This window comes from Anas acuta, chromosome 4, assembly GCF_963932015.1.
Source record: "Anas acuta chromosome 4, bAnaAcu1.1, whole genome shotgun sequence".
Taxonomy (NCBI): Eukaryota; Metazoa; Chordata; class Aves; order Anseriformes; family Anatidae; genus Anas; species Anas acuta.
In genome coordinates this window covers 45,460,643-45,485,096 of record NC_088982.1, presented here as the reverse complement: position 1 = coordinate 45,485,096, position 24,454 = coordinate 45,460,643, and the positions used below count along the sequence as shown (strand labels likewise).

The 24,454-nt window shown below is 40.2% G+C and overlaps 1 protein-coding gene across 5 annotated transcripts; it reads right to left on the bottom strand.

Annotated features, from left to right (window-relative positions):
* Positions 1-14,122: 14,122 nt before the first annotated feature.
* On the bottom strand, positions 14,123-23,035 carry NPY2R (neuropeptide Y receptor Y2). Of its 5 annotated transcripts, XM_068681038.1 has the most exons (4): positions 19,664-23,035; positions 19,259-19,474; positions 17,862-17,909; positions 14,123-16,662 (listed from the first exon to the last, which is right to left on the bottom strand). In XM_068681038.1, the coding sequence occupies exon 4, from the start codon at positions 16,624-16,626 to the stop codon at positions 15,469-15,471; it is 1,158 nt and encodes a 385-aa protein (XP_068537139.1). In that variant the 5' UTR covers positions 16,627-16,662; positions 17,862-17,909; positions 19,259-19,474; positions 19,664-23,035; the 3' UTR covers positions 14,123-15,468. The 5 variants fall into 5 exon arrangements, with proteins under 5 accessions (XP_068537139.1, XP_068537136.1, XP_068537137.1 ...); XM_068681035.1 differs by lacking the exon at positions 19,259-19,474 and having other exon boundaries at positions 17,862-17,905; XM_068681036.1 differs by lacking the exon at positions 19,259-19,474 and having other exon boundaries at positions 19,664-20,209.
* Positions 23,036-24,454: the final 1,419 nt, after the last annotated feature.

The window sequence follows — 24,454 nt, the reverse complement described above, 5'->3', positions numbered from 1 at the left end:
ATGGTGTTTTATCTTCACCCAAAGCATCACTTATTGATGGAGACAGTCCAGTCTCTGGTTTAAAGGTCATTTGGTATAGTTTATGCAAGCTGAAAAAATTTGTATGACTGCTTGTAAAACCTTTACATATTGGAGTAGCTACTTTGTTTCCTATGTGATATCCTAACAGATCCTTAGTTAATTAGCAGTGAATACAGCTGTGCTAAAGGTGACAAGGAGAGGACGTAAGGAAATGTGGTTGAAAATGTGATACTCATAAAGTCATTATAATGCTAGTAGTTTCTGGGTTCCACAACAAAGGATGGAGTGACTCCTTTACTAATTTATTTTTCATATTTTCTGGAACTGCTAGAACAAACGTGCAAGATATAGATCTACACCCCTTGTTTGGTGTGTATCAGGGTAGCAAATAAACACACAGAAGGTTCAAGCTGGCAGAAGCTAGGCACCAGCTTCTGAGCCATGCCAGGTGTGGGAAGGTGGCCCAACCTGGTGCACCTTTGTGAAAGCCTACCCAAAGCTCTACAGGCGCCCTGCAGAGAAGACTGAGGGATTCACTGTGAAGGAATGGGCTGCAGACCCGTCTTCTCATGCCTTACTCGCTCTGGACCTTGGTTGTGAATAGTAATGGCTCTATGCAAACCAGTCTCCCCCTACTTCTCTTACAGTATAGCTTTGTGTAAGTAATTGATTGAGAAATTTTTTATCAATTGGCACAAGGCAATAGTATTTCAGACTTTGTGGTTGAAGTCACTGAGCTTTGATGAGGGAATCAGCAAATATAACTGACAACAATTAAAATGAAAGGAAACAAAAGGAGCATGTGTCTTTACTTCAACATGTAGTTAAGCCTTAAAATCCTTTGGCCAGAGAGTATTAAACATTTAAATGGGTTTAAAATGCAAGACAAGTTTTCTTGGACAGCTTTGTGGAATACAGATATATCTATTTTATAACATTCAAGCATTTATTTAATATAGAGATATTACTTCTGTCTCTAATGGTCCAATAGGTAGCTCTCCAGGGAATAGAAAATAACCAGGGATGTGTCATTATATGCCTGCTCTGTCACTGTTCGTCCCTTTCTACATTACTGACTCATCCCTTCTGGCCTTATGGCGTTAAACAGACCTTTGATCCAACCTTGTCCAGCCATTCTGATGCTCTAAGAAAATGAACTCTTGCACACTGCAGGTAATTTCCTGAGCGACCTTTTATACACAAGCTGCAATCTCTGATATAGGTGAGCCAATTCATGAAGTAAGAGTTTGCTTTGTAAGCCTGCTTGAGTCTCAGGTTATGCATATAAATGATACACCGAGTCCATGTTCAGTACTGAGAGAATTTCAGCTTCTAAGTCAGCTACAAGGGAAATGGAATAAATTGGTTCATGAGACACTAAGAGGACAAGAATACCAAGAGACACCAAGAATACTAAAATGGAGAGACTAGATTCAGCTGCCTCCTAAAACTAACTAAATCTAATTTTTAACTCTCTTAGCAGTTTTGAACTGAAATTACAGATTTTTGTAGAACAGATTTTAAGAAAAAGCAGCACTCACCATTCTTTGGCTTTTTATGACATGTGAAATTGCTTCCTTCCACTGCAAGTGAGAAAATGATGAAAGGAAAGCAAGTGCTCTTGTTAGAAGCTAATCTCAAATTAAAATCCTAAAATGTTCGTTATTAATGAAAACCACCAAGAAATCTCTATCTATATTACAATGCAAAAGTGTTATTGGAAATAGATGTTTCTCCCTCATGAATACAGACAAGAGTTGTTGTTTTCCCTCAGCCATTTTATTACTCCCGTCAATCACCAGCTCAGTTAGCTCACTCATCTTCTGTGTTAGAAATAGCTCAAAGCTACTGAGGCCTGAAGACTACAAGAATCATTGTCTCCCTGTATCAGGCTCTAAATTATCACAAAAGGCCATCAAAAATTTTGTGCAAATTAAATGAAATTATATCGCAATACAAAAAATAGCTCCCAGAATGGTGGTTTTCTTTTTACAGTAACTTTTGGGATGGGTATCTTCCCATTCTGTCAATAAATCTGGAGGCTGTTTTTTAACTGATGCCCACTTGATAGTGTAATGTCTCAATAAGAGAATGAGAGAATGTTGGCCTTTGAGGATGAGGAATGCCAGGAAATGCACACATTGTGGAAATACCACCTGCACCATTAGTCTGAATCACTGTTATTTATATATCATATATCTGTCTGCAAGAGCAGTGACTGTAGTACATAAGATCCACCAATTCTGAGGCAGAAGGTACCCCTGCCTGGGAAAATTACTGTATGTTTTCCTCTCCCTTTTGGCACTTTTAAATGCCAAGTAAAATTGTCTTTTTTTTTACAGGAATGTAAAAACATACATACACATTGGGCCAACTTCTGCTCCTCTACACTGTTAAAAAATAATTTCAGTAGGAATGAGAGCAATATATTGCCCAAAAGATGTGTGAGCACAAGCATTCTCAAGACAACAAGGCTGTAGCTTTTCACAAGATGGATATTACAAAAGGAAGAATTTAATTTCAGGAGCAAATGTTTTGATTGTGTCTGTCCATGGCATAATGAAAGAAACACAAACAATATATTCTGCTTCTTACTCATTAGAACAAATAAATACTATTAAATTACAAAGAGATTAACTCACACCAGTATTTTGTCATGCTTTTTATTTATTTTTTTTATCTGGTAAACTCATACTGATTTTTTTTACTACTGTTGACTCATTGTCTGTGTGCTTTTCTGAGGAAATATATAAATATCACTCTCCCACTTGAGCCCATACCACGCAGTTTTCACAAGATCTTATGATTCTGTAGCTGGTTGCTTGCATTCTGCCAGTTCCAATGAAAAAGAGCCCCAGGTCACAGATAACAAGTAGCACTTTATGAGTATCTTTGCTGTTGGTTTTTTTTGTTTGTTTTTGTTTTTGGTTTTTGGTTTTTGGACAAAGAAAAGAAGGAAAAGGAAAAGGAAAAGGAAAAGGAAAAGGAAAAGGAAAAGGAAAAGGAAAAGGAAAAGGAAAAGGAAAAGGAAAAGGAAAAGGAAAAGGAAAAGGAAAAGGAAAAGGAAAAGGAAAAGGAAAAGGAAAAGAAAAGAAAAAGAAAAAGAAAAAGAAAAAGAAAAAGAAAAGAAAAAGAAAAAGAAAAAGAAAAAGAAAAAAAGAAAAAGAAAAAGAAAAAGAAAAAGAAAAAGAAAAAGAAAAAGAAAAAGAAAAAGAAAAAGAAAAAGAAAAAGAAAAAGAAAAAGAAAAAGAAAAAGAAAAAGAAAAAGAAAAAGAAAAAGAAAAAGAAGAAAAAGAAAAAGAAGAAAAAGATGAAAAAGACAAACCTAAGTTTGTCTACTTTGGCCCTGTTTCTATGGGAACATACTTGAACAGATGAAAGAGCAACTGCCAGACCTCAGCTACATTGCTGAAACTCTGGCCAAGGCAACTGACTACTATGAGGAGCTTCAGGCTCCATTTGGACTGTCCACTGGGTTGCTAAGCTCAAACCAGTTTCATCGTCTTGAGGGAAGAAACAAAACTGTGTGTCAGGTTTAAATAACCTGATAAAGTGAAAATATTTTTCTGTAGGAAGGGGTCTACAAATCTTGTGTTTATCAGCACAACCTAAGAATAAAATATTTTTGACTAGAAGTAAGAACACAATGACAAGCAAAACCTTTCTGCTCAGGTGACAGATTGCCTTTGGACTTTCTTTTAATTTTCATAATACTTGCAAAGTATGGACGTTGGTGGGTACCACTGTTATTCTAAGTACATCAAATCTAACTCTTAGCTGAGTGAAAAGGACACCTAGTAGATATAGAATTAATGGGTCTATATTTTTATTTTTATTAAAATTTTTATTACTGATCCCTGACCATCTTTCCAGTCCCTGACTCTCTCTTACTACCAAACCACAGAATTGTTGTGGTTTTTTTTTAATCAATTTCAAGTTTCTGGTCCCAAGCCCTCTACTTCTCTTTCCTATACTTCATGCTTTCAAGCTCTTGTAAAAAAACAAGCAAAAGAACAAACAAACATCTTCTTGTAATCTTGGTCCCAGGCATCTCTGTTAGTCCCAAACTTGGCCTTCCACCATGAAGACCCCAGTCCCAGTCACTCACCACTCACATGCCCTGGTGTGATGGTTGCACTGGCTACCCTGGCTTGCAGACCCCATTTCCCCTCTGTTCTCTCTCCTGCTTCTGGGAGTATTTCCAGTATGAGGACATAAGCTGCATTTACCAACAATCCATCCAAACAGAGCTCCAAAGGCAGGAAAGTAGGACATGTGAAAAAGATCCATCATAGTGCATTTCTTTTTATAGACTTTACCTGAAATTGAGCATGTGAAGGGGAAAACTCTTCAGGCTGGTGCCACAATGTGATATAAAATGGGCTTAGTGTTATGAGGCGCACTGACCTAATTTATGGGAGCTGAGAATCTGGTCAGCAGCTTACAGTGCCTACTGTTATGTTTGTTTGCGCTCTGTTTTGGAAAACGCTGAACAGGAGTGTTTAGCTATGCCCTGTGCCAGCAAGAGTGTATAATGTAAATCTCTATTTGAGAAATTATTTTTCTTCTTTCCTGATCATTCATTCCTAGTCAGCATCATCTTCAGATACATTTGCCTGATTTCCTTCCCTCCTTTTTCATATAACATCTCTCCCAAGGTAAGCATCTCCAAGGGAAAAAAAAAAAAAAAAAAAAAAAAAAAAAACAGTCATGATCCAGATCTGTCTTAGGCAACTAATAATTTGTTTATTAAACATAACACAATAAGGAAGGGTAAAATAAAATAATAAGAAGATGTCAGGTTGGTCTTAAATTCTGTCCATGAAAAAGAATATTTTGATCTGGTATGATTTTACAGAGCTCAGTAGAGGTCTTCAGCATGGATTTACAAACCAATCATGACCTCAAGTGGCATGCTGTTCATCTGAATAAAATACCTGCTGAAGTGCATTAGGATTGGAGTACTCCTGAGTTGCTAGGTGCCTTAGTGTTCAGATCTACCAGGGTCTGCATTAAGTGTTTCCAAGATTATAAGCAATGGGAGCACATCTGTGCCTTAATAACCCACATCTCCCTTTTACCAGTCGTTTGGTCACATTATAAAAACATACTAGGAACACTGCCTACAATCATACTTTTAAAATGAGCTGCTGTAAAAATCAATTAATCCATATGTGTTAAAAAATGAAAACCCAATGAATTTTTGAACTCTGATAGCTAATTGACTGTGTAGTTTCTGTCTCTCTTTAAGGTTGGATGATGAAACTAGGCTGTTTGTGTTGGCTTTCAGCTTTCTCCTCCTGAACTGTATCCAGAGAGAAACTGAAATCTGCAGCAGGAAAAGGTTCTCAGCAGCCTCTGAGAGGATCACCCTCTAAATGCAGCTTTATATGAGTTTCAGATGTTATACAAATGAATTCACACACCCCTATTTCAAACGTTACCTGTGCTCAGCTTGTTTGTCATTTTAATTGCATAAGCAATTTCATGGCATTTTGAAGAAATTGTGTCCCTGATTTGTATCCATGTTACAGAACAGAATTGCCTGGAGATTAGAATCAGCAGCATTCTTCTAGGAGAAGAGTGGGGAAGCAGGGTGAGAGCTGTCTTGCCTGCAGACTCAAACCACCCAAGTGATTTCTGAAAGCTGAAACCTGACCTTGGTGACAGCCCTGAGGGAAGTACCCACTAGTGATCAGTAAAGCACCTCAGGAAATGAAGCAAGCTAAAAGCCTGGCCACACAAAAGACCTTCCTGCCTGTCATGCTTTTCAGGATGGTTATAGTGATGAGTCTCTTAAGAGCTGCTACAGAAAAATATACGGTCTCTAAAATACCAATGGAAATACCGCTGCACGTTTTTTCCAAACAACACTGCTGAAAGCCACTTTTCCACAACATCCTAAAGTGTAGGCTCTACTGTAAGGGAAGAAGTGCATCAAACTACACACACTGCATGCTTCCAATTAACTTTGCTGATGTTAGCCTTCGGGAGCCTGCTGATGGACTGGGCTGTTGAGTCATTCTCAGCCTTGCTGCATCCACATGGCATGGACCAGAATTTTACCAAGAAGAACCGGGCGCCTGCAAGCTTTCCATCCCAAGAGCACTCCAGCTTGTTCCTGAGAGTGTATGTGCTTGCTTAGGGCTTCAAAGGAGCCAGGTAAAATGAAGGCACGGTACTTAATTGCCTTCAGGCACAGCAGTGGGATAGATCCCATGAAATTTTAGTTGGATGCTGCTGATTCCTCCATATTACTGAAGGAGAGCAGGCTATGTGAGCTAACTATGCATGTAAAGGTATGAAATTGCTTATGGAGAGATTTTTAAAAGAGTATAAGGGATTGGAAGCCTAAATTCAGAACCATTTTTCAATTAAATTTGCCTCCCTACATCTCTCAGCACTTTTTGGTAACAGAAACCGGTATTCATCCATCAAAGTTCAGCAGTAAGCACATTAGCTTGCAAGAGTTCAGATATGGACACCGAACCCAGGAACGACAAGCCCAGTGGCACAAAAGATTAGAAGTGCAATTCAGTCTGTCTGTGTTGAAAAAACAGTCCTGTTAATTTATGTCTTTTATCAGCTTTTTGCCTTGGGAAATATGATGCTGGATAGGTAGAACTTCAGTAGAGGAACATGAGTGAAGTATCTAACTGAAATTATCAATGTAAGTAAAGTACACAAAAAGGCATCAGTGCTCTGACCTTCCCCATTTTACCTGTTTTCCTTTGACAAGTCAGCATTTCATTTGCTTTAAACAGGAAGCCCTGCTGTGATGGAGTTGTAGCTCTGTTTGCACTGTTGGCTGCTCCCTGCTGTTTAAATGTCAGTTGTTTTGGATTTGCAAAGACATAAGGCTGCGAAAGTGCCTGTGAAAGACTGTCACTTGTAGATCTCAAGAGGAAAATATCTTCCATAGTGAACTGGGTGGGGAAAGGTGCAGTGATAGGTTAGGAGGGGTGGGGGGATGTATTTCAAGGCCGCTATAGTACTGTCATCATCAAGCTCAAAAGCCTGTATATTCTGCTCACCCTTTCAGCAGCAGAGCCCATGATGAACAACTGCGAGGGCCAGAAGAAACAAGCATTCTGTGTACCAGGACAAAACAGATAAGGAAAACACCTTCTTGAGCCAAAGATCAGTATCTTTTGAGATACACTGCTCTCAGGAGGCAGGAGTGGTTCAGACTACCTCCTCCTGCCCTCCTGTCCTGTCCAACACCCATGCAGCTCTTTCTGCTGCTTTATTTGTGCTGAATTATTGTGTTTTGTGTAGTGATTTGAAATTGTAAGTTAAAGCTGTAGGTGGGAGGGGTTCATAAAAGAAATCAAGACTCAAATATTATGCATCTTAAGATTCGAGTCTTCTGTACAGTACCAAGCTAGTACACAATACATCCCATATATACTATCTCGTAGAAATATAGAAAATTTCTGGTATAACCTGTCTTATATTTCAGAGAAGTAGTAAACTGAGCAATAAAGATGAAGGATTGGATTTGCATTTACTTATTGGATTGGAACAGCTGTATTCTACCACAGGAAAATCAAAGAAGCAAGAAATGAGCTGTATCATACATATGCAACCCATGCATCTGAGATTATGAAGTGTTCTTGGAATTTGTCAGGAATATCTAAATAATAAAGACAAAGTGGGGTTAGAGGAAGTTACTGCCTGATCTTACAGCTCAAGCTAGAAGTGATTATGAAAGATACTAAGCAGCAGTTTATCAATAATATGGGTACACACTGTTGGGGGTTTTCAGCTATCTTAAGAGTCAGTAAAACATATTCTTCTGATGTTTAAAATCAACATTCCAAGCATAAGCTGAATGACTACTAAAAGGGAAAGGATGATGAATTGGACTGATAAACCTGCAAACATCCTTTTAGGGTATTTTTCAAGCTTAGGCTTTTGAATAGCAATTATGGAGGGCATTATTTTTCATTTCAGTTTATGTCCTGGTAATCAATTATACACGGAGTTGGATTGAAGCCCTTTTGCTTCCCCGTTAGATGTAAGAAAGCAAATAAAAATGAGATTACTGAATGTAATGAGTTCTTTTCCCTTCCTTTCTCTGTCTTTGATTCCAGTTAACTGAGCTAACCATGGATTTTCCACTTTGAAGGAAGCAAACTGGCCATATGCATTGAGGCCATCTTTGTCATATTCTAACCCTTACTTCATTTCATTTCTAGTTCTGCTCATTATTGCCTTTTTTTTTTTTTTCTTTTCTTTTCTTTTTTTTTTTCCTGGCTTAATTTGACTCCTGTAGGAGCTCAGCACTGGAGATCATAAACTGTGCAGTTCTATTGCTGATGTTTTACCAATCAACTACAATAGCAGGAATTAATCAGTTACCCAGCTGAACTTTCTTGACCTCTTGCATATCATACTAGCTGGTACATGCTCCATAACTCTTTGTGTTGCCAAGTCCCTCTACTGCAGGTAACTGCTATCTCTAAGCCTACACAGGTACCACTTGTACAAAACAAATAAACAGTAACAACAGTAATGAGTTAGACTAGCCACACAGAAAATAAGACCTTTTTTTTCACATTTTCATATTTTTGCTTTCAGAGAGCTACAGTGTCCTAGTGTCAACTCCACTATTTACTCACAGCAACCACAACTATACTGCTGAGTTAGCTTGGGGCTTGAGTGCAGTACTCAGGAAAATCCTTGCTGCCTACATGTTGGCTTACACAGTCTAGAAAGACTGAGAATTTCCTTCTCCATGCATGAAATTCATACCCAAAGGCCACATCACTATGCAATTGGGCCATGCACTGTTCTTCTGGCCCTGTGGTGAGGTGACATAGACTGGCAATAACTCTCCTTCAAAGTCTGATATTTAACCTTAGGTCACCTCTGCACCTCTTGTGGTATCCCTGTGTCCCGCAGACATTGCTTCAGAGACTTCAGGATCAAGGGAGAGTTGTGTTGCAGCCCACCAGGAAGGAGTTTTCATAGCATGATCCTGTGGGTATCTGCTGCATACCCTGAGAGGTGGCACTGAGGGCACTTTTGAGGGTGCATTGATAGGACAGCATTGGTGACTGCTGGCTGGCACAATTCAAAACAGTGCCTAGGGATCATACTAATGAAGTGGTTTGCTCTATCAGCAGTATACTGCTCAGCTTCTCACTCTATTCTTGTTTTATTTAGGAAAATAATTGTAATTAGAGGGACTCCCAGCCTGTTTCTACAGATAGTGTGGAAGCCTTCAGCCATCTGGCACAGCAAGCTGCGCCCACACACAGGCACTGCCACAAGCAGTGAGCTTAGCCCATATGACACCCAACAAGGCTTTTACTTGTCTGTGCCCTGGTTTTCCCATTTCCAGAGATGGCTGAAGCTGGCTGAACAACCATAAGCAAATTGACAAAGTCAAATTCAGGTTTTAATTAAAAAATCTACAGTCTTCCGCTTTCATTATAAAGCATCTTTACAATCTTAAGTATAAAATCCTATTGTTCTTGTGTGTGATTGCCTCTTGTAAGTAATGTAGTTTTCTCAAAATGTGTTATTCATAAATCTTTATTTTTACAGCCCTATTTGATGGTGCCATTTCAAAATAATCAGCCAGTAGTTAAATTGCTTTAGACATCAAGAATGCATGCAAACATAAGAAATCCCTGTGTGGTTCTGCACAAGCAGAGGTCCATTGTCCATCACAGTTTCAAAGGAACCCCCACTAAGTGCAAGGAAATCACTAGCTCCTCTGTTTGAGATAAAGTATAGATTGTAAAGTGTGTATTACTGTTTAGAATTAGTATTGGTATTGGTATTGGTATTGGTATTGGTATTAGCATCATGGGATTTTCATGAAAAAGCAAACATTGACCATTGACCATTCTGACAAACAAACGTGACCAGAAGGTTTATAGAAATATATCAAGATGTTCCACTGACTGTAAGAGCAGATTATATCAACAGTTTGTGTCCCATGAGATAAATCTGACAATGAAATATTGGATTTTAAATGGAGGCAGCTTTTCTGGAGGAGAAAGTTTGTTTTGCCCCTTCCTAGAGCAGCAGATGCTCCATGCTGTGGCAACAGAGGAGAGGTTATGCTGCTGCACACTCACATCCCACCACAGCTACACCCAGCTCTGCCTTAAAGTATTTATATTTTGGCATACCCATCTGTCAGGCAGTGTTTTTGTCAGGACAAGAACATTATCACTTCTTATGTGTAAAATATGCTCCCCAGTGGATCACACTGCCAGTTCATTTCTGTTAGGAGCAGGACTGCTGACGAGGGCACAGGGAAGAGCTGTGCTACTGAAGTGGCAGGGTTTCTCAGCACTCAGGTCACATATTATGGAGTGTCCACCAGTGTTTGGTGCCACAGGGCACATCAGTGCTAGCGTCTGTGGGAGATACCCTAGCTAGTCTGCAGCTAGCGCTAACATGGGCGGGACAAGCCAGACAAATTGATCCTTGCCCTGTCACTTACCTTCCGTGCAAGGATGTGCTCATTGTAGCGCTGCCTGTGGACACTTGATTTATTGACACCTTGATTTCAGCTGCATTTGAGCTTTAGAAACAGATCTATGCTGAACTTGAGAGGCTGTAGACATATGGCACTTAAGCTTTGTGGAGTCATCAGCATCAAAGTGTAGCTGGGATAAAATATCACCAAACACAAAGTGTATTGTCCTCACAGCAGAGACTTGCTGAAAAACTAATTCATGTTTCTCCAATCCCATCTGCTGGGAGTAATCACCACAATCCACCTCGGAAGGACATATCTCCCCCAGCTTGTGTCTTCAGGTTCAGTTGGGTGAAAATGGCTGTGGAGTTGTGGCCATGCTCCGCTGAAATGTGCTCATACTGCTCCAGTGTGCAGTGGGAGCAAGGCCAGCTGTTTCACCAGCTTGGTTACCTCAAATAAATTAAAAAGTCACAGTGCTGCCAGCAAACACTGAGATCCATTTTAGTACAAACAGCTCTAATTCTGGAGGATGGCAGTGAATAGGAGAAATGCCCTAGACCTCTATTTTTCTGTGCAACCTTGGAGAGCTAAGAATAGTTTGGCCCCATGTATATTTAAGCACAGATTCTACCATTGAAAAGGTCTTGAACTGCAGGGTTAGTAAATTATTGCATGAGAGTTGTGAAGTACACAAATAAAAGTCTGTTTCATATAAAGCCCAGTTGTGCAAATTCAACTCCAGGTTCAAGGGTCAAACCACAGTCTGGTTCTTTTATGCAGTATCAGCAAAAAATATATATATATACAGTATTTTTTTCAAACTAAATTATGCCTCCATCATCACATACGTAATTTCACAGTCTTTAAGTTTTATAGCTTGAAGTTCTCTTCCTTTCGGAAGTACTCAGTGAAGTCTGAGAGGGAAAAGATTTTAGCACAAACAAAGAATTTTTCATATATCCCATCTGAAATAAACTTTATGAGGGGTATGCATGCATTATTCATCTTCTGTACTATCTGGAATTAATAACACATCCATTGCATCTGACACATTATCACCACAGAGCTGTTTACCTATACTACATTCAGGTAAAATAATGTACGGACACAGACTTGCTTGCTTGAGAACATGACACGAACTTTAAGGCTCAAATTATTGCAGGAATTTCTCCTCAAAGTTCCTCAGTTTCCCCAGGCAACACTGTCCTTTGTGCATAGAAGTGATTTATGTCTTCATTTGCCCTGGTTTCATTTGAACACGTTTCTCTCACTGCCCAGACTAGGGGAAGAAGGAAAGTCTATAAATCAATTATGCCCTGACTAGCCCTGTTCTTGTCTCTTCCTTGCTTCATGATGGGGGGTTTTATTCTCTGACATTCTTAGTTCTCCAATTTTAACCGCTTCAGATTTCCTCACTACTGTCATACCAATTTTCTTTTTAAATAATATCTAGTTTAATATCTTCAAAAATGAAGATATGAAAATCACTATTGATTGCATAAATAAGCAATTTTAATGAAGCATAAAAAACATGTCTCTTCAGCAACACTAACTTTGCATGGATTTACATACATCTCCTAGCTTCTTAGAGCAAAGAACCTGGCACAAAGTAGCTCTGTTATTGTGGAGTGGTATTTATAATGATAGCACCAGGTAAATAACTCAGGAATTCAAAGACAAAATTTATCCCTTAAGGTCATTACCTGGATTAATACAAGAAAAGTCCCCAAGAGAGTTTAGAAACTACGAGGCAAGGATTATATTAATCTATGAATTCAGTGGTTCTTTTTGGGTCTGACAAATAAAATGCAGATAATAGTTTTCATTCAGTTATTGCTCTTAGTGTTATTAAGATGTTGGTAATGTATGTATGTCCATTACACATTTTATACAAGACATGATTATACCAACTATGGGGCAACAGTCAGTTATGCCCCACAACCAGCCTCTGCCCAGCCATGTGGCACAGTTTTATACACCAAAACATACATATACTAAGCCCGTTTTTGTGCAAGCCTAGCCCCTCTGTTTCTGTCGCTTATACTCTCAAACCTAATTTTGCTCAAATTCACTTTGACATGCTTTCTGCTTTGGCTACACTGTGTTGACACACACTGAATAGCACTGTATATATAATACTGAATTGTTATATATACAATAGAACAGCTCTAAGAAGATGTATATAGCTACCTGAGGAGAGGTGGCAGCGTGGTGGCTAAGTCATTCTCCTGAGAAATGAGGCCTGTCAGTTCAAATTCTTGCTCTGAATCAGCGATGACATTTCACCTTGGGTGTTCTACCGCCTCCTTGCAGATCCTTAAACGAGTATTGCTGCTGACATTCTTTGGCTTTGTATAAAGCTTGTACCTATTCAATGGGAAAAGAACATAGTGCTTAAAAAAAATAAAGTACCAGTGTGTGAATGGGGAGACCTAGGTTCCTATTTCACCGCAGCAGACGAAACAGGATCCTCTGCAGACTCCTCAGTCTGTTGGTTAGAGCCTGCTTATAGATTCATTTTCTCTTAGTAGGAAATGGGGACAAACCGTGGGTTTCCACATCCTTCTGACAGCTGGGATTTGGGGGAACTCTGAGGGAAGTTGCTACCTGATTGCTTTTGGTGAGAAAAATGCCTAATTTTCCTATGCAGCAAGATACTAAAGTGAACCCTTGCATAGGTAGCTGTTGAATCCACACCATGCAGTGGTGCACCACATGGAGGTCTGTCACCCTCAAACAGGCACTGTCTCAGGCACCACCTCACCTCCACACGGCACAGTGGAAAGCAATGGGATAAATTAGTGCAACTTTGGTACAAAATGATACTTCAGAGAAAGCTCAGGAAGTAGTAACATAAAGATGCCATGAATAGACAGAAAGATAATTTGTAATTAATCACTTTCATCCAGGATGATATAAAGCGGTCTTAAAATCATTGAGAATTAGCCCAGCAAGTATAACTTCAGCACACACTGTCATGGTTACTTCAAAACTCTTTATATACCACACTCTAACAGGCTTAAAAGAGTTGAAACAACTTTTAACCAGAGGTGGGGGGTGATGGGAAGAGGATTTACTTTTTAAATAAAGGATGCTATTTGTGGAAATAATACAGTTTTGATGAAGGGTTCAGAGTCAACTGTAACTGATACCTATGATTGATGTCCATAATAATCGCACACTTCTGTAATCCTTCCTCACCCGTAACTGTTTTGAGCTTACATTTTGGATATTATTAACACTCAGACAAAAATAACTTGTGGACAATATCATGAAAGTACATGGTTGAGAATTAATCTATTTTTGTAGAACTGTTTAAGAATGATGGATACTTTTTCTTCCTTAAGTAAACACCAGCTAATTCTCTAGACCTCCCTTCTCTGCTCATGAAAAATCCAAGTCTGAATGATTTCATGGATTTGTAAAGGATGATAGCAAGATACAGTATACACAAAGCTGAATTTCTCCACCTGACAAACATTTGACACCACTACATTGTTAACACTTCAGTACTGGAGTTTTGTTTGGTTTTGTTTTTGTTTTTTTTTAAATTTTTAAGAGAGAACACAAGAAATTTAGGAGCACTGAAAAATAAAAAAATAAATAAATAAATAAAAATGAGGAGGCTGAAATGTACCAGTAGAAAGAGACTCCAAGTGAAAGTATCACGTTTATTTTTATTCTTGATAAGCAACAGGGCAGTTTGGAATAAACAACAATTGAAATTTTCTTCATCTCTTTAATGAGTTCAAAGAGGCTAAGCAAAGACACAGAAGAGTTGAACATTGCTGTGTACAACACAGTAAACAGATTAAAATTTTATACCTGAGCAAAAAAGGAATTTAACTATTAACTACAGCATGCAGAATAACTGATAAGTTATCACATAAACCTAGCATACTGTTATTAGGTTACACTCATTCAGATGTTTTAATTTTTACAAAAGCTAAAGATGGAAAAAGCTCCAAGATGAGATGAGTGTGTGACATAAAACCACAATAAGGAAAAGCATATGACCATCTAGCAGCCTTTCCAGAGGATCAAAATTATCTGCTGTTTTATTATGCAGAGAGAAAGCAGCAAAAATTCAAAGCCTGCAGAGTTAATAATACGTTAGGCATTTAAGCAGGTCTTGAAAATTAAAATATTGGCAGTTTATGAAGTGTTCACAGAAGACCTGAGCCTGTATCTCCTGCCTTCAAATGCCATTTTACAGCTGTGTGTTTTATGAGCTCTTCCAAATGTGGAATGAAAGGTAGGGACCTGCAGGGAATGAGCCATCAGGTCACAGGCTTGCAGTTTTGTCACCAGAATAACCACAGCCGATTCTTAAGGAATGACTTTCTACCCCATTTGATCGGCCAAAGCCTACCTTTTCCTTTCTTCACACCAAAACTGGTATTTTTTCATTTTTGCTTTTTCTTTCCTCTAATCCATTTTGAATGCTTTCATTTGAAGTGCTTCAGTACAAGTCAAAAACAGTAACACATTTCTCATCCTAATTCCATTATTTTTGCAAAAGGTTCCTGTGGGAGAAAAGGGGTCTGAAAACCTTAATCTTTAACCAGCAGAGACCATTCTCCCCAGACAGATTTCATTTTCCCAACAGACTTCTATTCTCCCCAGTCTCCACATGCAATATACAAGTTGCCTGCTCCCATAGTATTTCTGTGCTAGAAATCAGCTGTATGTCTCCCTACAGCAAAAGCAGCAAAATCTGCTTTTGTCATTTAGATTTGTCATGAAGAGATGGGAAGGATGGGAGTGTCTCTTAGTATGAGACAGCCATAAATGAAGTCTCTCCCTTTTATTTCCTCAGCTGTATAGTCACAGCCTTGTGGTGACAATCTAATCTTCCCTCAAATCACACCACCTGCCTTGACTTCCCTGCTACTCTTCTTTCACCATTTATGAGTAAAACTATGCATTAAAAATGCATGTGTCAAAATGGATTTGATTCCTTTGTCCACAACATATGCATATCTTCCTTAAAGTCAGAAATTTTAAACATTAGTAGGTTGTGTGAAAGAGTCTCCAGGGAACTGACTCCTCTTTGCTTCCAGTTTCTTCCTAGCTTTGAAAGCTGCTGATACTTCAGGGTGGATGGAGTCCAGCCGCTGCTCACACTGAAAGGCTGTGAGGAAGGCCGTCCTGTAGTTGTTATTCATCCAGCCATAGAGAAGGGGGTTAGCAAATGTTGAGCACATGGCAATGACGTGAAACACCGTGTAGATCAGTTTGTACTCTTTCAGGTCTAGCACCTGACTGTCAATATCACTGACCAGCTGGAAGGTGTGAAAGGGCAGCCAGCTGACAGCAAACACCACAACCACGCACACCAGCATCTTGGTGGTTTTCTGCCGCCGCTGGTGGTAGTGGTCGTTCGCCGCCCCTGGACTAACGTGGTTCTTGAGCTTGGTCCAAATACGGGTGTAGGCGTAGGAGATGACCGCCAGAGGCAGCACGTATTGGATCAGAAGCATGGAGATGCTGTAGATGGTACCGTAGTTAAGCTGCCCCTCCCCTGGCCATTTCTCAGAGCAGACCACAATCTTGAAGTCAGGAATGATCTCAATCAGTGAGTATTCACGGAAGATGGCCAGAGGACTTGCCAACAGGGCACTGACAGCCCAGGCAACTCCTATGATCAAGAAGCTGATCCGCTTAGAGATTTTGCTTTCCAAGTGGTAGACGATGCAGCGATGCCGATCCAAAGCGATCACAGTCAACGTAACAGTTGACACGTGCACAGCAAGAGCCTGGGCATAAGGCACCAGGTGGCACAAGACTGGGCCCAGTTTCCATTCACCCAACAGTGTGTAAACTAAAGTGAAGGGCAGGCACAGTGTATTCACCAGCAGATCAGCCACAGCCAGGTTGGCAATGAAGAAGTTAGTCACTGTGCGCATGCTTTTGAACTTGATGATCACGTGGATCACAAGGGAGTTTCCGATCACCCCCAGCAGGATGATGGAACAGTAAGCAAAGATGAGGATTATCTGCACTTCGACTAGCGTCGTGCTGTCCTTCAGTTCTGGTTTTGGGTCGAGAGCCAGCTCGTTGAGTGGCGTGGTGTGTCTCGGCAAGTACAGCTTGGTGAACAGCTCCATTTTCATTTCATCTGTCTGGTTTTCTTCACCTATTGCTTCCAGGGGCCCCATCCTTGCAGCAGTCTGGTCTAAGCAATAGAGCTGTCCCTGAAAAACAAACCAATACAAGAACATGTGGAGAAATCAGCCTGTGGTGGTGAAGACCAGAAGTAATGAACGGCTACAGCTACAGTAATGAAAAGCTACAGCTCTTTCCCCCTCTAACCCAGGTTCTACATCCCAGGATTAAGAGGAGATCTGTCTTAATATATTTAAATTCTGTTGCCCTTACATTTGAAGCCCGATCCTGTAATATTATTCAGGCATGACTCCTGCTGAAAATTGGGACAGATTTCAAAAGCATTTCAAAGACAAAGTTTGCTTCAGTAAATGCAGAAGGATTAAGATCCAGCTGGGCAGCATATCCTTTTTTTACAATCCACTACCTAAAACTATTGCTGATTTAGCACAAAACTTCCATTAATACCTATGGGAATTCTACATGGAACTGCACCATCCAGACTGTTATTAGCATAATTCCAGCTTTTCCTTAATGGAAAGTGTCCTTTAAATAGTTACCAAATTCTTATAGGTTTAGGCCCATCCTTAACGCCAGAGAAGAGATTATTGATGTCTTTTTTAATGAAAATTTATTTTATGAAAGTTAGTGCCACAAGGCAAGCAAAAATACCCTTCTAGCAGATCTGAAATAGTAGCATCTCTCTGAAATGACTGTACAATGTATTCATGCTGAAATTTAACTCAAAACACAGCTAAATCTTGGATACAAAAAATATTTTCTTTTTGTGTAATGTTTGAAAAAACACAGTTCCTTGGAGGCTGCCAATCATTTTTTGACTGCAGCCATAGAGAAGAGCAAATCATTCCCCTTCTGATGTCAGTAAGAATTTCACCACTGGCATCAAAATCACATTTTGTTGACTTCCCCACACAGGCTGAGCCAAATTCTGCTCAGCTAGCCTACGCTACCCTAAGAATTCACTAGGCATGGATGGATAAATGCATGCTTTACAGTTAATTTCTAACTTGGACTTCAATCCTATATAAAGTGTGCCTGTCCCCAGGTAGACTGTCCAAACCATGGATGGCGTCACAAGTGCCATGCACCTGTGGACTCCCTGGCTTGACCTGTGAAAGTACTAAGCAAGCATTCGTCAGCACAGTGGGCTCACAGAAAAAACACCGCCATTTGCCACTGGTGGGAAAGCCAACGCTGTTACTACTCTGTTTGCCCATTCATACATTCCGTAAGTAAAGCAACAGAGTAGAGAAGAAATGTCACTTACTTGACACCAGGTGTTACACAGTTTAGTCCACCTTGAATTCAGGTCTGCCTAAAGAGACATTCAAGCTATTAACAACTGTGTTTTTGTATGTTGTTTGTTTGTTTTAATTTATTTATTATTATCATTATTTAAATCACATCCACATCACTGCAGATTTTCATTCCTACCTCTATCTCCACTGACATTTACTGGCAACATCGCTAGGTGTGATTTCCTAACAGAATTGCTGTACACGTGCACCTGCATCTTATGACTGGCTACTACATTATGCCTCAGAAACAAGCACCATCTGCCAGCAGGTGACCGAGCCCTTTGTGTTTTGCTTGCATACCACACAATATCCCAAAGAATTTCTCAGTGCAAGCCTTTGGTTCTTTCAAAAGGTGCAGCTCAACCACATGAACTGAAAGCTATTTTTCCCCCAGAATAAGCTGGTCATTATTATGCTATATTGTTTAGTCTACACTTAGTGTAAACGTAATAGTGTAAGCCTGAGAGATACACTGTGAGACATAGCTGAGATAATGTAAGACCGTGAGATACATAGCTGAGGTGTGCTAGGTGTTTGTAGAAGCTTACAGTGCAGTTTTTGGTAATGTAATCAGTTGTCACCTACTAGTCTAAGCAAGGGCGGCAAGGCAGGACTCCTAATCAATACACCTTCAGTCCACCAGGTAAAAAATGTAAAAGATACATGAAAATTTGCACCACCAAGGCTATGCAGATGTCCAGAACTCATCTGAGCTTTTCCCTTCAACCTGTGTGCCTATGCCCAAGAATTATGCTTGCATGTATTAGTAAAGTAGAGCTTTGGTGAGGTCCCAAGATTGTCAGGTACTCCAAGATCTCATAATGTTTTAATTGCAAGATAAAAGCAAGTCATAATTGCACATTACATGAGATGGGTAAGAGGGAAGGCAAATTTCATACATTTTCCCTTCTTTGCCATGAACCCAGGGAGGATGATGGAACTCAGCCAAAATAATAATAATAATAATAATAATAAAAGGTATAACAAAACAAAACAAAACAAAAAATAGTATCCCTTTCTTCCATAGCATCCCTTCCTTCCCGAAAATGTTTTTGCTTGTTTCTCTAGTCACAGGCATTCTCCTGATTCCTACTTCCAACCCCTTATTTAGCAAAGCCCTCTTTTCTTCTGCCACTTTCATTCCATTTGTTACTATTTGGTCTGTTGACAAGCATTTTGGTCTTGTCAATAAAACAAAGCTGGGGGAGGGAGGAGGGACAGCCAGGATTTTGAGCCGAGATGCACTGGTGTGTCACTAAGGGATGCAATAAACTGGACAAGTTTGACATTGCCAGTGGGACAGTTGAGTGGGGGAAGAATCAGCTCCTTTCGTTGTACAGGGGAAAACTGAGGTGGCGTTTGCTACCTGAGGAAGTGTTTGGCAGGACCCTTCCTGGTCTTTTTCGGTACAAGCTCTCCATCCGATGGCAGGGCATTTGCACCCCTATTGCACATTGCTGTTTGTTTGGGTGTTTTGTTTTGTTTTGTTTTTTTCCATTTTTCCCCCAGCCCCTCAGGGATGCGCATCAAATTGCACCCAACTTTCGGCAGAGGAAGGCCCGGGGCGGATCTCTTACGGTTCCTGCAGCAAAAGAAGAAGGGCGACCAACCCCCGAGACCACCTCGGCACGCACCCTGCCTCCCGCGGCCGCGGCGCCGCCACCGGGGGCGGCTCGGGAGCCGCTGGGGACTGCGGGGGGAGGCAGCAGGGACCCCGCACCCCTTCCCGTTTCCCTCCCCGGCCCTGCCCGGCACGGCACGGCACACTCACCGCGGCGTTTCTCTCCTGGCTGGCGCTGGGGCACGGCGGAAAGTTTGGAGGTGGCGGCGGCGGCGCCCCCCGGCATGTCGGGGGGCGGGACGGGGCGGGACGCGGCGGGGGAACGGGGACAGGCGGGGGGGGGGGGGAGGACAGGAGGGACGCGGCTCCGCCCCGCAAGGCTGAGGGAGGGGGGCTCCTTCCCCGGGAAGCAGCGGCCGGAGAGATGCCGGAGGGAGCGGGTGGAGGTTTGGGGGAAAAAAGGGGAGATTCTGGTCGGTGCCGGGTGCCGCTTCGCGGTGTTCCCGGAGCGCCTCCCGGAGAGGAACGTGAAGGGGATGCTCTCGCTGCAGGAAACTGCTGAAATCCTTGGCTGTGAGCGCCCCTGCTCGCGGAGATTTGCTGCTCCTCGTTAGAAGGGATGTGCCTAGTGCTAGAGCAGGTGTAAGGGTGAATAAAGCATCTACATATTCCATCAAGAGCGAAATGGAAAATTGCAGGTTTATTTACGAGGCTGCAAATGCAAAGGCAACAGCTGCTGTAGTAAAAAGTTCTGTGCCCAGTAACCTTCCAAAAAGCCCTCCTGTCAGCCTAGCTCCAGCCAGCACTATCTCTCTCCAGGGTGTAACTTACAAGATGAGAATCAAAGGAGTATCTTCTCAGTGCATGGCTGGAGGGCCTTATTCACCAAGCAGGACCTCAGCCCTAATGTCACTCCCAAGAACAGGAACCAGAAGGCTGTGCTTTCTCTGAGGCTACAGCTCCAATGCTGGGACAAATCTTTCAAATCTTACAGAGGCTGCTATCTGGAAAGGGAATGCTCTCTTCTCTGTCTCTTCTTTGCATTAATATTTCAGGTAGCTTCAAAGTTCAGCAGCATAAGCTTCCCTCTTCTGTCCTCCTTCCTAAGATGACCCTGAACTAGAACTCTTTCTTTGTTGAAGGTAATGGTCCTTACCTTGGTTGTAGCTCAGTATGGTACTCTCATCAGAGCACAGAATGTAAGTAGAGTATCAAAGAGTAACTTCAGCAATTTAAAGTTGTTTTTGAAATTCAAAACATGTCTTAAGAACCCCCTTAGATCTTTGCTAATTCAGGCTACCTCTATGAAGGGCCTTGCTCTTTGTCCTTTGGCACTTCTGAGGCTGTTAATGGAATGCTCCAAGCTTCTTGCAAAATAGATTTCTTTGATGACTAAATAAAGAGCCAGGAATTTCAGTTCTCCTATCCCTGTTTATTTATTTTCCCAAATTAATTTCACTGTGGCATTTATTTTTTGGTGTAACATCAGACATGACTGCATGCCATGAGTTTTAGTACAGCACTGTTATAATGCATGGCTGTTACTGCAGTTCTTGACTTTCCTTCTCTTGCAAACAGTGTGTGCTGGTGTTTACTCATCTTAGGGGTGTAGCTATTGTGCTTTATGCCACACACTCTTTCTAAATTAAGATGTGTTTTTGCTTCTCCCAACATCTTGAAGAATATAGCAATGCTACAGATCTTTACAATCTGTATAGCTCAAATCACCTCAGCATCCCATAGCTAAGGAAAAGCTGTTCCTTTCTTTTACTTCCAAGCTCCTGGAGAAAAATCAAGAAGTTGTGCAGGCTCCTAGAAGCTGTTAAGCTGGCAAAGGTCACAACCCTCTCCAGGCAAGGCAGCACATCCCACAATTTGACAATCTTCACTGTAAGATAAAATTTCATTGTGTCAAATCAGAGTTTCCTCTGTTCCAAATGCCTCTTGTCCTAGCCCTGTGCTCCTGCTGGTGTCTGCAAACAGTAGTTAGATCTCCCTTTAGCCTTATCCTCCTTAAGGTTGAACAAACAGTTCCCGCAGCGTCTTTGAAGGCAGTGTGGTCCAGCCCCTGTTCATCTCGGTGGTCTTTCCTTGGGCTCACTCCCATCTGTCAAGGTTTTTCTTGCAGCGAGGAAAACAGAGACAGTACTATAGAGGTAGTTTCACACCTTCTGAATGGGGGGGGGAATAGTCGCTTCTCTCAACCTGCTGGCTACACTTTTGCTATGTCCTGATATAGACCGTAAGCTAGACTATGTCAGTTGTCTTGTATTAAATAAATGAGCTACCCAAACTTTAAATCTCAGCTTCCTATTTAAGGCAAGCCTACAAAATGAGCTTTTTCTGTGAATATGTATATGTACCAATGTGAAATACAGGCTGTATAGCTGAAGAGCTTGAAAAAAATATCTGTTGGACATATGTTGTTTCTGCTGGAAATCACACTTAAGGAAGAACTGCAGGATGTAAGAAATTTGATATGCGTAGCTTTCCTCCAGCAGTAGCTGTTTAACCATCTTTACAGTTAGAAAGTGGTCTTGCCAAATTCTATCCAACATAGGGTTTCTCAGAAGCAATAATAAGCATTCCTGCCAGCACCTCAAAAGTTTACCACTTCTCAGAAGCAAAACAAACAGATAAAAAGTTCTGCTCATAGTACCCAGACTTGAAGCAGTAACACCTTTTGTTTCATAGACACATATTCATAGTAATAGAACAAAAAAAGTCTTTGTCCATAAATTGTCCAACATCAGATTTGCCAGAGTGGAGAATAATATTTGATGGACATCATCAAGGCAGAAAAGTCAGAATCTCACTCCTCCCTTGTGCCCAGACAGTGTTCTCCTTATTTAATTGTGGTAAGGAGTGAATTTAAAAGAAACCACTTTCCCTTGAGCACTGACCTTTAAAGTAGTATTGTGCTGCATGCCACTTACTTGAGCCAAACTCTGCCAATCCTTAATCACACAGATATTCCTGGAGTGAGTCAGGTTTTATAGCATGCAGCATTCTACCTAACACTGACAGTGGCTTAAAATGACTTAAATGAAAAGACAAATAATAATACCTGAAAATGTGACCTCAAGAGAGAAAATCTGTCTCAAATTTTTTATGTGGTGCCAACACCAAGATTATGGAGTATAAAATTATTCAGGACCAAATATAAAAGGCCTGAACAGAAGTGTTTAAGTAGCTAAAGAATGACGTTTCTAGTTACATAGATCTGTGAACACTTTAGAGTAAATTTATAAAATGTCCTTTGCTCTCATTCTCTTTTGGTTTAGATTCAGCCTCCCAGGTTCAATTCAATCTCTCTCTCTTTTTCAAATGCAGTAATAAGAAAAAGCTGTATGCATAAACAATAGCAATCAATCTACCTTAGGCAAATAAGGAGATAAATACAAGACAGTGGGGAACAGGAGAAATTGATAGATATGTGAAGTATCAGCTTCAAGTTGCTAACAGCAGTACTTCACAGCCACTGCTTGTTAAACGATCAGTTTAGTGCATCTGGTTCAAAAACTAATACCACTAAGGGCTCAATTCAATTGCCTGTTTGTCACAGGCTGTGATTGAATCCAGCACCATCACCACATAAGACAGCACTGCAGAGCTGAATGTTTTGTTTTAAACATTGTCTTCTCAAGGCATCTAACATGTTGCCATAAAGTTGTTCCATGCAAAGAAAGTTAAAACTGTAAAGTACAGTAACTCACTTAAGAAGTGACAGATTTAAAGAGGCCCATTTAATATCAATACAGTCATTTTTGCTTTTATAACTATGATACAGTCTTTAAGTAACTGGTCACATATTTTTTCTTTGTCACTGCTTTATTCAGAGCCCCAAATTAGCAATATTTATGCAATGAGTAAATTATTGGTTTTCCTTTTATTTATTGTTTTTAGTATATATTTTGCAGTTTCATTAATTTTTCTTTACCAATATGCTATGTTTTCTCTGCAAAGAATATAAAGATTGCCATTTCTTTACAGGATTTTCAATAGTGTTTTCATCACTAGACCTTGAAAAAAAATACTCAACTAAAACATTTAATTGTATTTAAAAAAATATGGGGAATAAACATTAATTCCTTTTTTTTTTTTTTTTTTGACACATAAAGATTTCTGCAAACCCCAAAATGTAATGTGGAAGGTGATGCTTCAATAAGCTATTAAAAGTTCGGTATAAAGCCAGTTGTTGCAATTACTAAAGACTTTTTAGATGTTCCTGAGGCAAACCTAGTCTGTTTATTTTTAGAACATTCTTCATAGAAAATAGATTCTCACTTATAGCTTAAAGCTTGAATATCGTACACACTCCAGTCCTCAATTTCCGGTAGCTGGGAAAGCAGTATCTCTCTAAATGGTTTCCAAAAGTGAGTCAATTACATCTACTTGCTGTATGCTTGCTTGAACGTTGTTTATTTCTTATTCTGGAAATCCTTGTCTGTTACAAGCAACAATGCCACTCACCCTTTGCTTTGCCTAAAATGATTCCTGTAGCAATTTCAAAAAGTTATGTAGGTTCATAAAGCTTAATCATATGGTCATAATGCTTATTTTCCAGTATCCTGATGAAGTTCATTGAAGTGCTGCATGAATTGTCTTTGGAACAAAAACAATTAAGCTGAAAAGACAAATATCTTTGTTTTTTACGTCCCCTCTCCCGCACCCTTCCAAATTACATTTCTTAGAATGTAGAAACAATCATATAGTTTACAAGATGTGCCATGTAAAGCACATCATGTTCATTGTGAGGTTAAATTGTTAAATATAAGATGTGATTAAAACAGCTTCTAGTAGTTTATGGAACCGTGTCATTTAACATAAGGAAACATTTTTTAACTCACAGTTCATGGGATAGTGACACAATAGTGAAAAGCCAAGTTAATATCTTTCCCTCTGTTGAAAGTGAATTAGTATGTTTTCAGCAAATTATTTCAGTTCATTTTTTCATGTTTACAAAGAAATTTCAAGCTGTGCTAAGCCACATCACTGTCT

Coding starts and splice junctions, on each gene's coding strand:
- NPY2R (XM_068681035.1), bottom strand. CDS start 19,739: ATGCCGGGGGGCGCCGCCGCCGCCACCTCCAAACTTTCCGCCGTGCCC. Junction 17,906..19,663: donor GCCAGGAGAGAAACGCCGCG/GTGAGTGTGCCG, acceptor CTCTTTAGGCAG/ACCTGAATTCAAGGTGGACT. Junction 16,663..17,861: donor TGTGTAACACCTGGTGTCAA/GTAAGTGACATT, acceptor TTTGTTTTTCAG/GGACAGCTCTATTGCTTAGA.